Source organism: Athalia rosae, chromosome 1 (assembly GCF_917208135.1).
Source record: "Athalia rosae chromosome 1, iyAthRosa1.1, whole genome shotgun sequence".
NCBI classification, from domain to species: Eukaryota; Metazoa; Arthropoda; class Insecta; order Hymenoptera; family Athaliidae; genus Athalia; species Athalia rosae.
Window position 1 is genome coordinate 9,768,303 of NC_064026.1, and position 13,019 is coordinate 9,781,321.

At 38.1% G+C, this 13,019-nt stretch overlaps 1 protein-coding gene across 3 annotated transcripts in view; it reads left to right on the forward strand.

Moving 5' to 3' along the window:
• The window catches only part of LOC105685090 (protein couch potato), a 45,757-nt gene that overhangs the window by 14,931 nt on the left and 17,807 nt on the right, over positions 1–13,019 (forward strand). For 2 of the 3 annotated variants that reach the window (XM_048650197.1, XM_048650192.1), the window contains 5 exons: positions 4,028–4,105; positions 5,980–6,033; positions 8,255–8,317; positions 9,853–9,997; positions 12,547–12,680. In XM_048650197.1, coding sequence (XP_048506154.1) covers positions 4,028–4,105; positions 5,980–6,033; positions 8,255–8,317; positions 9,853–9,997; positions 12,547–12,680 — 474 coding nt within the window. The remainder of the gene's footprint in view (positions 1–4,027; positions 4,106–5,979; positions 6,034–8,254; positions 8,318–9,852; positions 9,998–12,546; positions 12,681–13,019) is intronic. The other variant, XM_048650195.1, reaches the window with a different exon arrangement.

The following is a 13,019-nucleotide window of genomic DNA, read 5'->3' on the forward strand; positions in this document are numbered from 1 at the left end:
ACGAAGGAGGCAGGGTTGACGAGGGGGGTGGCGTCGCCCAAAGGGCAAGAGAGGTTAGATCCAAGATTCTGGTCACCCCCCCCCCCCCCCCCCCCCCCCGACAGCCGGTCCGCCCCTTGCGTGATACTGTCGCCAGGTACAGGGGGTTCAATTCTGGGAGCTATACGAGGTATTACGTCATGTAACAACGTCAGTCTTTCGATCCTGGTACATGGTATATAGGTATACACCCATCTATATACAAAGCAGATACACAACCTGCTCCTCTACATGTATATATATATATATCAGCCATTTTGGGGGCGTAACGTGTACGAAAACCGAGCTTTCAAGTTCCTCGATTGAGAATCGCTGTTTCCAACATCGTACGGCGCTATCACATGGTATATACACACATAGTACGGCGTATACCCGGGGTTAATTTGGTAATGGATCGACCGGACTAAATCGCGGACTTTTATCATGCCTATGATTTAACTGCGATCGAATTATTCCAATGCAATCGAATTGTTACCTGCGCGGAATCATGTTTCGATTCGCTCTGCGTAGGATATACGTACGTATACATATACGTTGCGCGTACTACACTGCGGCGCGGGATGCGGTTATCGTACTACGTAACTATTATTTAAAGGGTTATTGATCTTTCGGTTTTATTATATCCGTATTGCACGGATATCGATGCACCGAAATCGTGGGAATCGCTGCATCGGGTCGCAGGAATCCGATTGCATTCGTATCCGATGCGTGACAGAATCCGAACATGGAGAGGAAGTAGGAAATCGATTAAGTTTTTTCGTGTTCCGTTACCCGAGAACAGTTCCGTGGGCAACGTTCAGCGGGCCTGAGAATTTTTCGGTTTTTTTAAAAACTCTAATCGGGAGGGATTGCGCAAAAGCTCGCCGCGAGTCGAGCTTGATATAAAATGCGCGTTACACACTCGTGTGTGCATTTGCATATATGTAGTAGACATACAAACGCTATAACGTTCGTCGGTGTATTTCTGCAGGCGGATCTTAATTCTCTACTTCTCGGTGTTCAGGTGTGCAGATGGTCGTACAAAGTTTTTATTGCCCTCGTTAATTTCAACAACTTCATTCTACGGGTGTTCCTGCAGCTTTGCCTGGGACTAAACATCATTCTGCACTCTGTTCAACGGCGTCTTATTATAGTTATACAACCCACATGTTCAACTGTGCGATTCGAAAGCACCGCGGAGAAAAAAATATTTTGCCCAAAGAAACAAAGAGGAAATATTTTCTTCTCCTTCTTCTTTCGAAAGAGTGAAAAGAAGAGATGAATAAAAGCGAAATAAAACGACCGAAATCCTTGGAGGGAGGGGAGGAAATTTTTTATATCAAAGTTACTGTCGAATCGGGATATACACTGCACCCAACTGAGCTACCATAGACAAAATAATAACGTAATATAATTATTACACGTCTCAATGTGCAAACTGATAAATTCGCACGTACCAATCAGAGCGTGATTTTAATATTAATCGCGCGCAATCATGATTAAAATACGAACGATAATATCCACGGGATATGTACGTGTATACGTACAGCATACATTCTGTGTAGTTAAAATGGCAATCAAAGTTGAATTAATTTAAATTAGGCATGCTGTAAGATTATTTTGCTCCCGGTGATCCGTGCACTTGACACGGTATAATGGTATAAGCACTTTTATAAGGTGAGGTGCGAGGGAAACGCGTGTTGTACAGTCGGAGGTCGAAGGATGAGGTTGCCGATTTTTTCACTCCGTTTCTTCTCTCGATTCGTTTTCATTTTTATTTCATTTTTATTTATTTATTTATTTATTTATTTATTTATGTATTTATGGGTTTTTTGTTTTTTTTTTTTTGTGGGAGTTTAGCGAAATACGCGTACGTCGAGATATGTAAGTTTCCCGTGAATCATTTTAGAAAATTGTGTGGGTATTTCGGAGCGATACCTCTGGGAAATCTTTAATCAAAGTAAAAGCTCCTCCCGCTCGACGGCGCCGCACGATCGCTTCTTCGCTGCACAGTCCACGGCTTGATACGACCACCGACTCACCTAACTAACTATCTCTAGTCAGGGTTTTTTTTTGTCGGTTTTTTTTTTTGGTTAATTTATCTCATTTTTTCTTTTTCTTTTTTTTTCTTTCCGCCGAGTCTTTTACCGCGGAGACTGCAGGCGCGGAAACTTTTCATTAATTGGAGTCAACCCGCGGAATGGATGGTCGAATAGATGCGAAAAGATAGCGAATTTAGCGCAACTTTTACTCCAAGATAATTTATACGTACGGAAATAGCATTTAGTCGGACACGTTCGTTGTCGGGGGTACGGGGGTTGCGGGGCGAAAAAATAGATTCTCAACAAACGTTGAGAATTCTCGAACGTGCGAATTTTTATTTTTACCTTTTTTTTTCTCTATTTTAAATGAATTTTTTTCAATAATTATTTCAGATTTTTTCTCATCATATTTTATCAGCGATGATACACGAGTCGTAAGTCTGCGACGAAGAAATTGCCTCTCGTGGTTTGTAAATTTTTCACGACATTTTTCAAATCAGAATAACATGAGGTTGTACCTGGTAGAGAGGAGCTCCTCAAGTTGAGGTGTAGTTCCGGTTAAATTCTGAGCACCTTGCAAGCGTTGTATCGTAGAGACGAGGGCCTGCAACATTTTCCGCTCGTGTGTTCAACGAACCTTTGAATCATGAATTTCCAACGGCGTATAAGGTATATCCCTCTTTTATCTTCATACGCTCTCATGTTTCCCTCTCTTCAACCTCGCTTCTTCCGTCCTTTTTTCGGTCTCCTTTTTTTTTCTTCTTCTTCTTAATTCAACGCAGTGCACCGCGATATTTCATCTACGCGTTTAGCTACTAACGGTCAATGCCGGCGGCTTCGTCGGATGTGCAATGTCGAGAGAAAAAAAATTGAATACAACAAAAATTCATCGTTACTCGTAACTGCGGATTCCACATTCGTGAATTTTAGTTTTCTTTTCTAGTTTTTCATTCCTTTGAAGTTCGCCTCACTTGTTGTTATCGCGTCGAATGAAAACCTTGGCGAGAGTGCGTATTAATTGTAACGTAGCGACGAATATAAATTGAGTAGATCCTGAATAAAAATGAAAAAATTGTAACTTCGTCAGGAAACCATTATCGATATTTCATTTCCCAACATCCGGCGTGACCCTTCCCCTTTTACTCATCCACCTCCCCTCGTGAATTAATAAGACCTACTGGAAGTGTAATTCGCCGATAGTTATCGAATTATATATTCCTTCTTTTTCTTACAATTTCATACGGGGAATCTTTCCTTCGATCATTTTTATACATCCCACTCAGCTAATTGCTTCGCAATCAATGGACTTCGCACAATGGGGGTGTAAAAAAAAATAATAAAATAAAACAAATATTTCAGTAAAAATTGAAAATTTTTAAAAGAAAAATATGAAGTATACGTGGTGTGCGCGCGATCGATCACAAAACTTATTTTTTTTTTTACTCGTACAGTCCGTCGATGTGCGGAATAAAAGACCGAAATGTGGATGGATTTTCGAATCATATAAATTCTGGCGATGCTTCGAATACATAAGCAATGTACCTAATGTATTGTATATTGTATATTGTATATAGGTATACCGGACGTGACCGTCGAAGCGTGAATATGACGCGATACGCTTATAGAAACAAGATGCTGGGAGCGGGTCTCATTGTCCGTGAACAATTGTATAGCTTACCGGCAATAATTGTAACGCAATGTATAATTGCTATACCGGGTATTCAATGTCAACTGCATAACGAGATGGTCGTCTCTGTACAAACCTTCCCCGGATTAACGAGGGAGTAACTAGGAACTCTTATGCAGACTTTGGAAATTCCGAATCTGCTAACCAAATTCATCCATCTATCGAATCGTCGCCCATTTCCACTTCGCAGAGCGATATAATTTCCAAGTATATCTCGATTGTGCTCAGCACGGTTCGGAATCTTACGTATATTTGACCCTCGTAATTTTTCTAATTTCAGGTGCGCACCTTGTTCGTCAGCGGATTACCGATGGATGCAAAACCGAGGGAACTCTACCTGCTTTTCAGAGCATACGAGGTACGTCTAGTACGACGCATTCGTAGTTATAACTATATTTCTTGATACTTTGGCAGGTAACTGAAAAATTATAAAGCCTTCCGGCTTTCGATTTAATCGAATCGTTCCGTTATTACTATTTCAAGCGTTCAGAACTTTCGAGAGTTTACAGATGAAGTCAGCATCGTACGCGGCTAAATTGGTCGCTTTAATTATATTACGTCGCGTCCTAGACGAGACCCTTACAGTATCGCGCGTACGTATATGATTTCAACGTCCGAAGTTGACTACTTTGGCGTGAATGCAGTTCGTGAAATGTGTAGTCGGCGTATCCCGATTCGATTAATTAGCCGCAGGATAATATTGGTCGCATTCATACATCGTCGCTGCATTCGGAGATTATGTATTGCGACGACAGGACACACGGTGAAACGGTACATTGTGATAAATTGCCGCAGAAACGAGCGGCACGGTGTGGCGGCAGCGGTGGGGCATCGATCGATGCGGATTGTTAATATTTGAAATCTAGGTCAAATAGATACCCACGTCGACGATTAGACGTCCAGTTTAAAGATCCATTAATTTTACACCGGCGTATGTACGAGTACAATTGGTAGACGGAAAAATGTTCCAAGGTTCCTTTTCAAATTTTCAACGGAGCCGTTCGGCTTCGTGCCCTGCAGTTTCGTTACATTCGGGGACGAATTTATTTTTCTAATTTTCTTAATTCTTTTTTTTCTCGTTCTTATTATCGATTCCGTTGGATTATTATACTTGTTGGAAGCTTATCGCGCCGTTGTTAATTCGAGGACTATGTAAGGTCTCATGCAAATCAGTATATACGTATATAAGACGTAATGTAAACGGCGTTCTGAGAAACGTATACTTGACTGGCAACGAGATATACGTGTAATGCACCGTTTAAACAATTTACCGGTTAACTTGGTTCCATCGTCGGAGTATAAATGTCTCGGAGACAGAGAGGCGCGGTTGTATTATATAGACGTGTACACTATACATTATCAACGCCGTCGAATCGATCCGAGACGACAAACCAGAACGAAATAATATTTGAAAGAAACGACTTGTACAGGTATGATATCGGAGAGTTATAAATGCGTAAAATTGCCGGTGGAAGGAACTAAAATATAATATTTCTATCTGAAGTGTTGAATCCGAACGAGGAGTTTGACCGTTCGAAAAATCATTCGCTCGAAAATTAGTTGTGGCAGAGTCGGATTAATAACCGGACAGGACCGTCGATTGAGAACTGAGTGGTGGGACGAATTCGATCCTATTTTATTTTCACAGTTACAACCGTTCCCAAGACGAATCTAATAAGGAAACAAACAAATCTCAGCTTTCAGGAGCTCCGAAGTTACGACGGTACAAATTTCGGAACATAATTGCCGGGCGTTTGCTCGCCGGCAACTCGTACCACACCGAGGCCATTCTCTCTCATTCGATATGGAACACCCCTGATATACCTCAATAAGGAACTTTTTCACGATACGCCGTGTTATGGAACGCTTAAGAATCGTTAAAAAAAAGTTTTTCAGAACTTTACGCGGAATTTTAAAGATTTTAGAGCGAAATAATCAGTCCTTCTACCACGCAGTAGGTGCGCCTATATACCTGGCTTGTATACGCGGTGATAACCGTGGCACAGGTGTATATTATATTATTATTATTGAAGTACACATTTTTCTACGCATGTATACATCAGTATACTTTCTGTGAACCACAATTTAAAACCTGGTTGAATAAGCTCCTCCGCTCGCTGCGGGATGCAATTAATTACAATTACAGTTACTACCGGTGGATTGCTTTTTTTCTCTCACTAATTTTCATGACGCTGAGGTAAAAGATTGCTAAATATTTTTCATACGTTTCAGGGGTACGAGGGTTCCTTGCTGAAAGTCACCAGTAAAAACGGCAAAACGGCATCGGTGAGTAATCTACATGCAAACATCGTTGTTCGACAAATCACACCTGGTTCTCATTCCTATTCTTATTATTAAAAAGAATATCTTTCACTTTAGAACAATCATATTAATATGTATGTATAGACGATAAACCCTACAAATTTCTAGTCAATCGAAACGTGCGCCATTTTTCGCGCCCTGCGTTTGACACACCTATTCGTAATTCTCGCAGTTCGATTCAGCATTTGAATAACCATGCGTGCCCGTATAAATCTTGTCTACTTGGAACTCGATAAATCCCACGAAGGGCAGATGTGCGGCACGTCGCGAATAATCGAACGTGTCGAATAAGAATATTGAAAACAGCCGAATCGCGAGCGCTGTAGAAATTGCAATCTGCGGTAATAGTTTCGCGGGTCCTTCGATTACGATTTCATTTCACTCGCATTGTGTTAGAGACCGTGTTTCGTCGACCGGAAAATGCAATTTTCTAAAGTACGTATACATAGCTGTGATTTCGTTGACGGTGAATTTTTTATTATTTTTTTTCTTTTCTCGTAATTCTTTCCACAAATTTGCACAAATTTTTCCATAATTAACAATTTTCCACCCGCTGTGTTTCCGGTAAAATATAATTTATATGAGGTAAAATCGTGCCTCGGCTTAATATTTACCGCGTTTATATAATGTACATAATATTATACATTTATGTATATATGTTTACGTATATACATATGTAGGTACATAGTTCCTTGAAACAAAACTCGCCTCATTGTCAGTGTTTCCCACCCCTAGATACCTCACTACTTATAATCCTTGATTTCACCACGACGAGTCAGAGCTCTTTGTTCACTGCGCGTTAATTACGTTAACAACGTACCTTAGGTATATATTGCACGGTACGTTTCCGCATAAGTAACGCTTTCTTCTCCCCGTTCCTTTTTCCTTTTTACTCATTTATTTATTTATTCAGTTTTTACTTCTAATTTTTTTATTCATATCTCTTTTATGTTACGTCCTCCTTTTTTTTTTTTCTCCTTTCTTTCTCCCACTCCTTCTTTTATCTTTTATCAAAGCGCCGTGATATTCTTATATCCCTGCCTCGCACATTTTCCTACCTTATTTATCTCATACATACCTATACCTATCCCTTAGACGTACAGGTATTCCATGCCAATTCTGAGGGAGCTTCACCCTAACCATTTACAATTTGGGTATAACTTTTTTAACCGACATTGGCCCCGAGACTGGTCTTTTCGTTCACCTTACTGTTTTTTCTTTTGTCACACTGCAGATCTCTTTTACTTGAGATTTTCGATTTTCTTATCACATCAATTGTACACCTGCGGTGCTAGCTGTAGGCAGATAGTTAAATTTCGTAAAATTTACTTTTTTCCGTAAGAGATAGAGAAAAAATAATCATGTGCAAATGTGGGATAATGACATTACTTGCGATAAGATCGAGCGAAAAAATTACAATGCGAGATTATGGAAAGCACGGAAAATAAATGTCGCCAGCGAATCTAGCGACTGCATATTAACGCGTATAACGTACGTTGTACATACATGATACATACGCACGTCGTTTAATGCTCTGCTGATCAAGCGACGTCGTGTTAATTTTTTTAATCTTTTTATTTTTCAGTGGGTATACCATATTATGTTTATGGTAAAACCGTAGAGCACCTAATTATTAACCGTGACGAATATTTATCATGTCATGGTGTAAAACTCGCGATGTTTTCAAACACTTTCCGCTGCTTATTTTTTGGTTTAGTTTCGTTTTTTTATTCTTTGCAGGTATAACTAGGCTTTAAAGCTATATTGTTATTAAAGAACCGTACGAAACGTGTATACGGTCGACGGAGTTGACGCAAAACCGTGGAATTACGCACATATTATTATTTCGTTTGTCATATATGTGCTTTTATGTGCAACGTCATAATTACCGTATGACCCCGTTATACAAACTGCGCAAATTTATAACAATTAACGTGAGTGCAGCTCGCGATGAAATCCGGAGAAAATTCCGTACGATCGAAATATATCTTTAACAGCTAAAATTCATTTTGAGTATTTCGTGAAATTTTTGTCGTCGCACAGGTAGAGGAACGCGATTTTGGTTGGCTGAAATTTCGCAAATTTCAGCGCAACTTTTCGATTCATAAGATACCCACGTACTGCACATGTATTACGTTCCTTCATGCTGTCAGGTCTATTTAATTACATGTAAATCGAATTTCAGCCCGTTGGATTTGTCACGTTTCACACAAGAGCCGGTGCCGAAGCAGCGAAACAAGACTTGCAGGTAATGTTTGAATAATTTTCAGTTCATCGAATGACTTATAATTTTTATTTGTATTAGGTACACATATGTACTTACTCAAAACTATCGAAAAAATAAATAAATTATTGATCGAATAGAAAAACAAATAAATAGACAAATGTTAAAAATATCTGCCTTTTATTTGATTCTCTTGTATATTCATTTTTCAACTCTGTTCTTATTTGTTTTTTTATTGGTTGATGCGTTTATTTCTATATACTGTCCACCCTCGATTAGAAGGCACGGGTTATTTGCTAGTTGAATTTAATCAATATTTATATAACATATATATATCTATATATTATGTATTTTTTTTATTTTCTTTTCCCCCCACGGGAGCAACGTAGAATAAAACATATGAAAGGAACTTTGTAATTGGTACAAAACCTCTGCTGGGTGCACCGTGTGATTATATCTATATATATATATATGTGTATGTACATATGTATACATATATATTAATTATGGTGTTCCTGCCTTTGAGAATCCATTTTCGCCATTCTGCCCAAAGCCCATCACCTCATCTCTCTTTATACTACACGCAACTGATGTCACGCAATTTGCAATTTCCTGTAATTATGTATATGATATAATGATAATCATATGACTAGTACGACTATAACATATATTATATCGTTGGGTGACGTGGATTACCTTTAACATAAATCGATATCCGTAGATCGATCAATCTTCGATGTCATGTAGAAAAATGTGAAAATTTATACGATTCTTCGATTATATTTAAGCATAACTCGTGTGTCATTGTTCCTTAAGGGGGATGTGTACAGCGGTTCCCCTTTTTACAAGTTAGACTTTCAATGGATTATCACGGTATAATAATCAATAGTTAATTTTCCTTGCGACGATTCGAAGACAAATTTCTCTTTCAATATCGCGATCAAATTCTCTGCATAAAAATTGTACACGTACATATCGATAGTTTTATTATGGTTTTTTTGCAAATTAGTTAAAGTTTTTTCTTCTCTTTTCTTTTTTTTCTTAATCGAAGAATTTTTTATCTTAACTTTCATCAATTTTTCTTGCATCGGGTGACGTTTTTGAGTCTCTATTTTGTATATTAGGGTATATTGAACAACGTTACTCGCGTACAGTATACATACATATAATATACATGTATGGGTTTATTAAAATTTTGTTATATTTTTGTCATTTACACATTAATTTTTGAAAGTAATGACGAGCAGAAGAAGACAAAAAAAGTTGATAGAAAAAAAAGAAAAAAAAAACCCCACTTCATACGAGTGATATACATAAAGCGATATAAAAGCATACACATGATTTAAAACGAAGTGAATATAGAAATGGACATACGTATAGTATGTGTGCATTAATTAGAGATTGACCTGATTTTCGAAACGGCGTATATCATTCACGAAATGAAATTGCCAAATTGCCAAAAAATTAGGATCCCTTGGAAAAGATGTGTGTATGTGTATGCGGATCGGCTATATGTATACGCCTAGAAATGAGACTAATTTTGGGGGATCTATTTGCAGCAGGGAGTTAGATTCGACCCTGATATGCCTCAAACCATTCGTTTGGAATTTGCAAAGAGTAACACAAAGGTTAGCAAACCTAAGCAACCAGCCGCTGCAGCAGCCACCACCTCGCACCCCGCTCTGATGCACCCTCTAACTGGACGTAAGTATGCACCGCCACCGAATCACTCTCGCTGATAATTATCACTTTTCACAGCCCCACCCCTCTACGCCCCACACGAAACCCCCGCTAACCCCGCAGCACTTGTATTAGGTACATCGTATTTATTATGTATACGAATTATTTATGTGTCACACCAAGGTTTTGTCTCCTTTTTGTTCGACCTATGTTTCGTTTTCAACTTAATTTCATTCGTAAATTGGTTCTTCTTATTACTTCTTTTGATTTTTGGATTTTTCTTTTTCGTTCGATTCTCTACTTGTACAGGTGTATACGTATTCTATCTATGTGCTTATGTTTATGTATTTGGTTTCGCATCGGGGTGGTTATTCGAAAGCCACCGACATGCGGATAGGTGCGGATGACCTTTACGCGGACTGCGCAAAGTAAACAAACAAAATGTTGGATCAAAACCTGTGTCGGTTATTTCAGGCATTACCCAATGAAAACAAAACAACGAAATAATAACTCAATACTTACAGTGTGAACGACGATATGCGATGAATTGTAACGTCGTTCAACTTAGACTTTTGCAGAATTTTTTCATGTGAAAAATCATTTGGGGACGTTTTTTTTTTTTTAATATCCTAAATTACGGTCAATAATTTTGGCGTCGTGTTTTACGTAAAAACTAGGAATTTCAGGTAATAGGATTCGATGATTTGACAAAAGGAAGAGAAAAAAAAAAATTGAATGAATAGGCGATGAATAGTGAAGAAACAAAAAATTCGTGATTCAGTGTGGTTTCGATTGTGCAATGTAATTTCACCTGAAATTTTACGCTTTCTTCTTCAACTTCAACGGTGGTAGGTTCAGAGGTATTACAATAGTTTTATCGCAGATACTGTATTATATGAAAAGAAGAAAGGTGTGAAAAATTGAATCAACGATACTTGATATAAAGTTATTACATACCTATGTAGGTGTAGGATGCGAATACGCCGAGTGGATTTCATCGCGGATCCAATTTCGAATGAAAAAGTGAATGTAAAATGAATTAAATTCACCGAGTATTTCCGATCACTTCAATTATCTAGATTTCAGAGGTCAAAAGAGAAAATGTCATTCGGATTTAGATTTCTTACAAGCGATGCTAAAGGGAATTCCTTTATCATACGTATACGAGCCTGAATTTAGATCGAACTGCCAATATTTCATTTCATGTAAAATACCTTGGATTACGTGATTCGATAAAAATAATTCCATCGCGATGCGAAGATAGAAAATGAGAAAATAATATCGCCCAGCTTATCATACCTATATATTGTTACAGATGATAGCCGATATGACGTGAATTTTCTGTACATATATTTGAAAAAAAGAAAAGAACAAAAAGCAAAAAAGAAACAGGAATATAAAATAGATTGGAATATATTCGCCTGTCTGAAGAATTGTGAATTTTTTAATTCGAGCTTGAAAATTTAAATCCTTCAGGAATCGCTTCCATCGAAGTAACAACCGTTTTATTTTCCGTTGTGTTTTTTATACATGTATATTATTTTTTTTTCACGTTGCGTTACTTTTGTTTTACATCAAAGACAAATTTTTTTCAGTTATTCGTATCCTTAGTTATTTATTTATTCATTGAATCCGAGAATTGGGTCTTCGCTGAAAGATAGATATATACAAACGGTGGAGAAATTTCTACAGCAGGGTTCGCGAGGAAACGAAACGCGATATATATGTATATATCGATTCCTAAGAGATCCGTAACACGGAAAAGACACGTCTTCAAACTTTAGTTCGGACCGTCTGCGTCCCTCGAACCTTTTCAAAAAGTTAATTCGCCAGGAAAGTCCCGCGACGCTGTATAGGTATAACAACCTTTCGGTATCTATCCTTTTTTGAACTACCTACATCGGCGTTCGATATCCCATTCGCTGCTTTTATACAGCAACAGAATAAGTGGTGAAAAATTATATGCTTTTTTTATACATGTATGCCTACTCTTATGCATATTCCGATAAAAAGGCGTGTACAAAAGTGCATAAAAGTATAAGAGAATTGAAATAACGCGCGCATCAAGTTACCCTGTATCGACTTTGTTCGAAGTAAAACTAATTTTCTTTTTCCTTCTTCATTTCTGAATATTATTATCGACGATTCGCACATCCTGCTCACGCTTTAGTATGTGTGTATGTATATTATATCAATATATTTGTGTCAAAAATAATTTTCTGCTGAGATAAAAGCTATTTAATAATAACTGAAAATTCCAAATATTTATTCTCTTCTAATTTTCCTTTTCGTTTCTTTTATTTTTGTTTCAACTTTTGGAGTTAATTTTTCTCTGTCATATCTCGGTATTTTTACTGCGCCTCTGACTTCCGATTTCTAACTCGAGTTGTTTTCGATTTGACCGATTCTATGGTACGAGTATACCTGTACCGTGGTAATAAATAATAGTCCGATCATTCAATGCAGCAGCTGCGGAGGTTTGATATTATGTGGTCGGAATAAAGATGAAAGTTCGAGTATACGATGCGAAGGGGACGTACGAGGCAATGGATAAAGATGAATTTACTTTTCAGATCTGGGTAGCCCATTTTTCCCTGGAGGACCAGAACTATGGCATCATCCATTGGCGTATTCGACCGCCGGTGAATTACCAGGAGCATTACAACATGCAACTCTCGTCCATCCGGCGTTACATCCTCAGGTCCCCGTACGTTCCTATCTTTGACTATCTGCAGAAAAAGCTCTGGAGCCGCCGACGAGCGCCCCGATGCACGTTAGTGATACATAATCGTTTTTTACCCATATATTGTTATCAAAATATATCCGATATTTTTATTCTTCACTCCTCTGATATCTGTATTTTTTTACTTCGCTCGATCCGAGTACTTCGAATATTGTCTATTGCAACAATTGTTTGCTTTCGTCGATCACGGCAGCGCACTTGAGCACACGCGTTCACCGATTCACGTTTGGAGATCCAGATGAACCACCCCATAAACATTTTCAGTCCCAGTGAAAGATTTCCTGAAATTTTGATTTTTCGCCG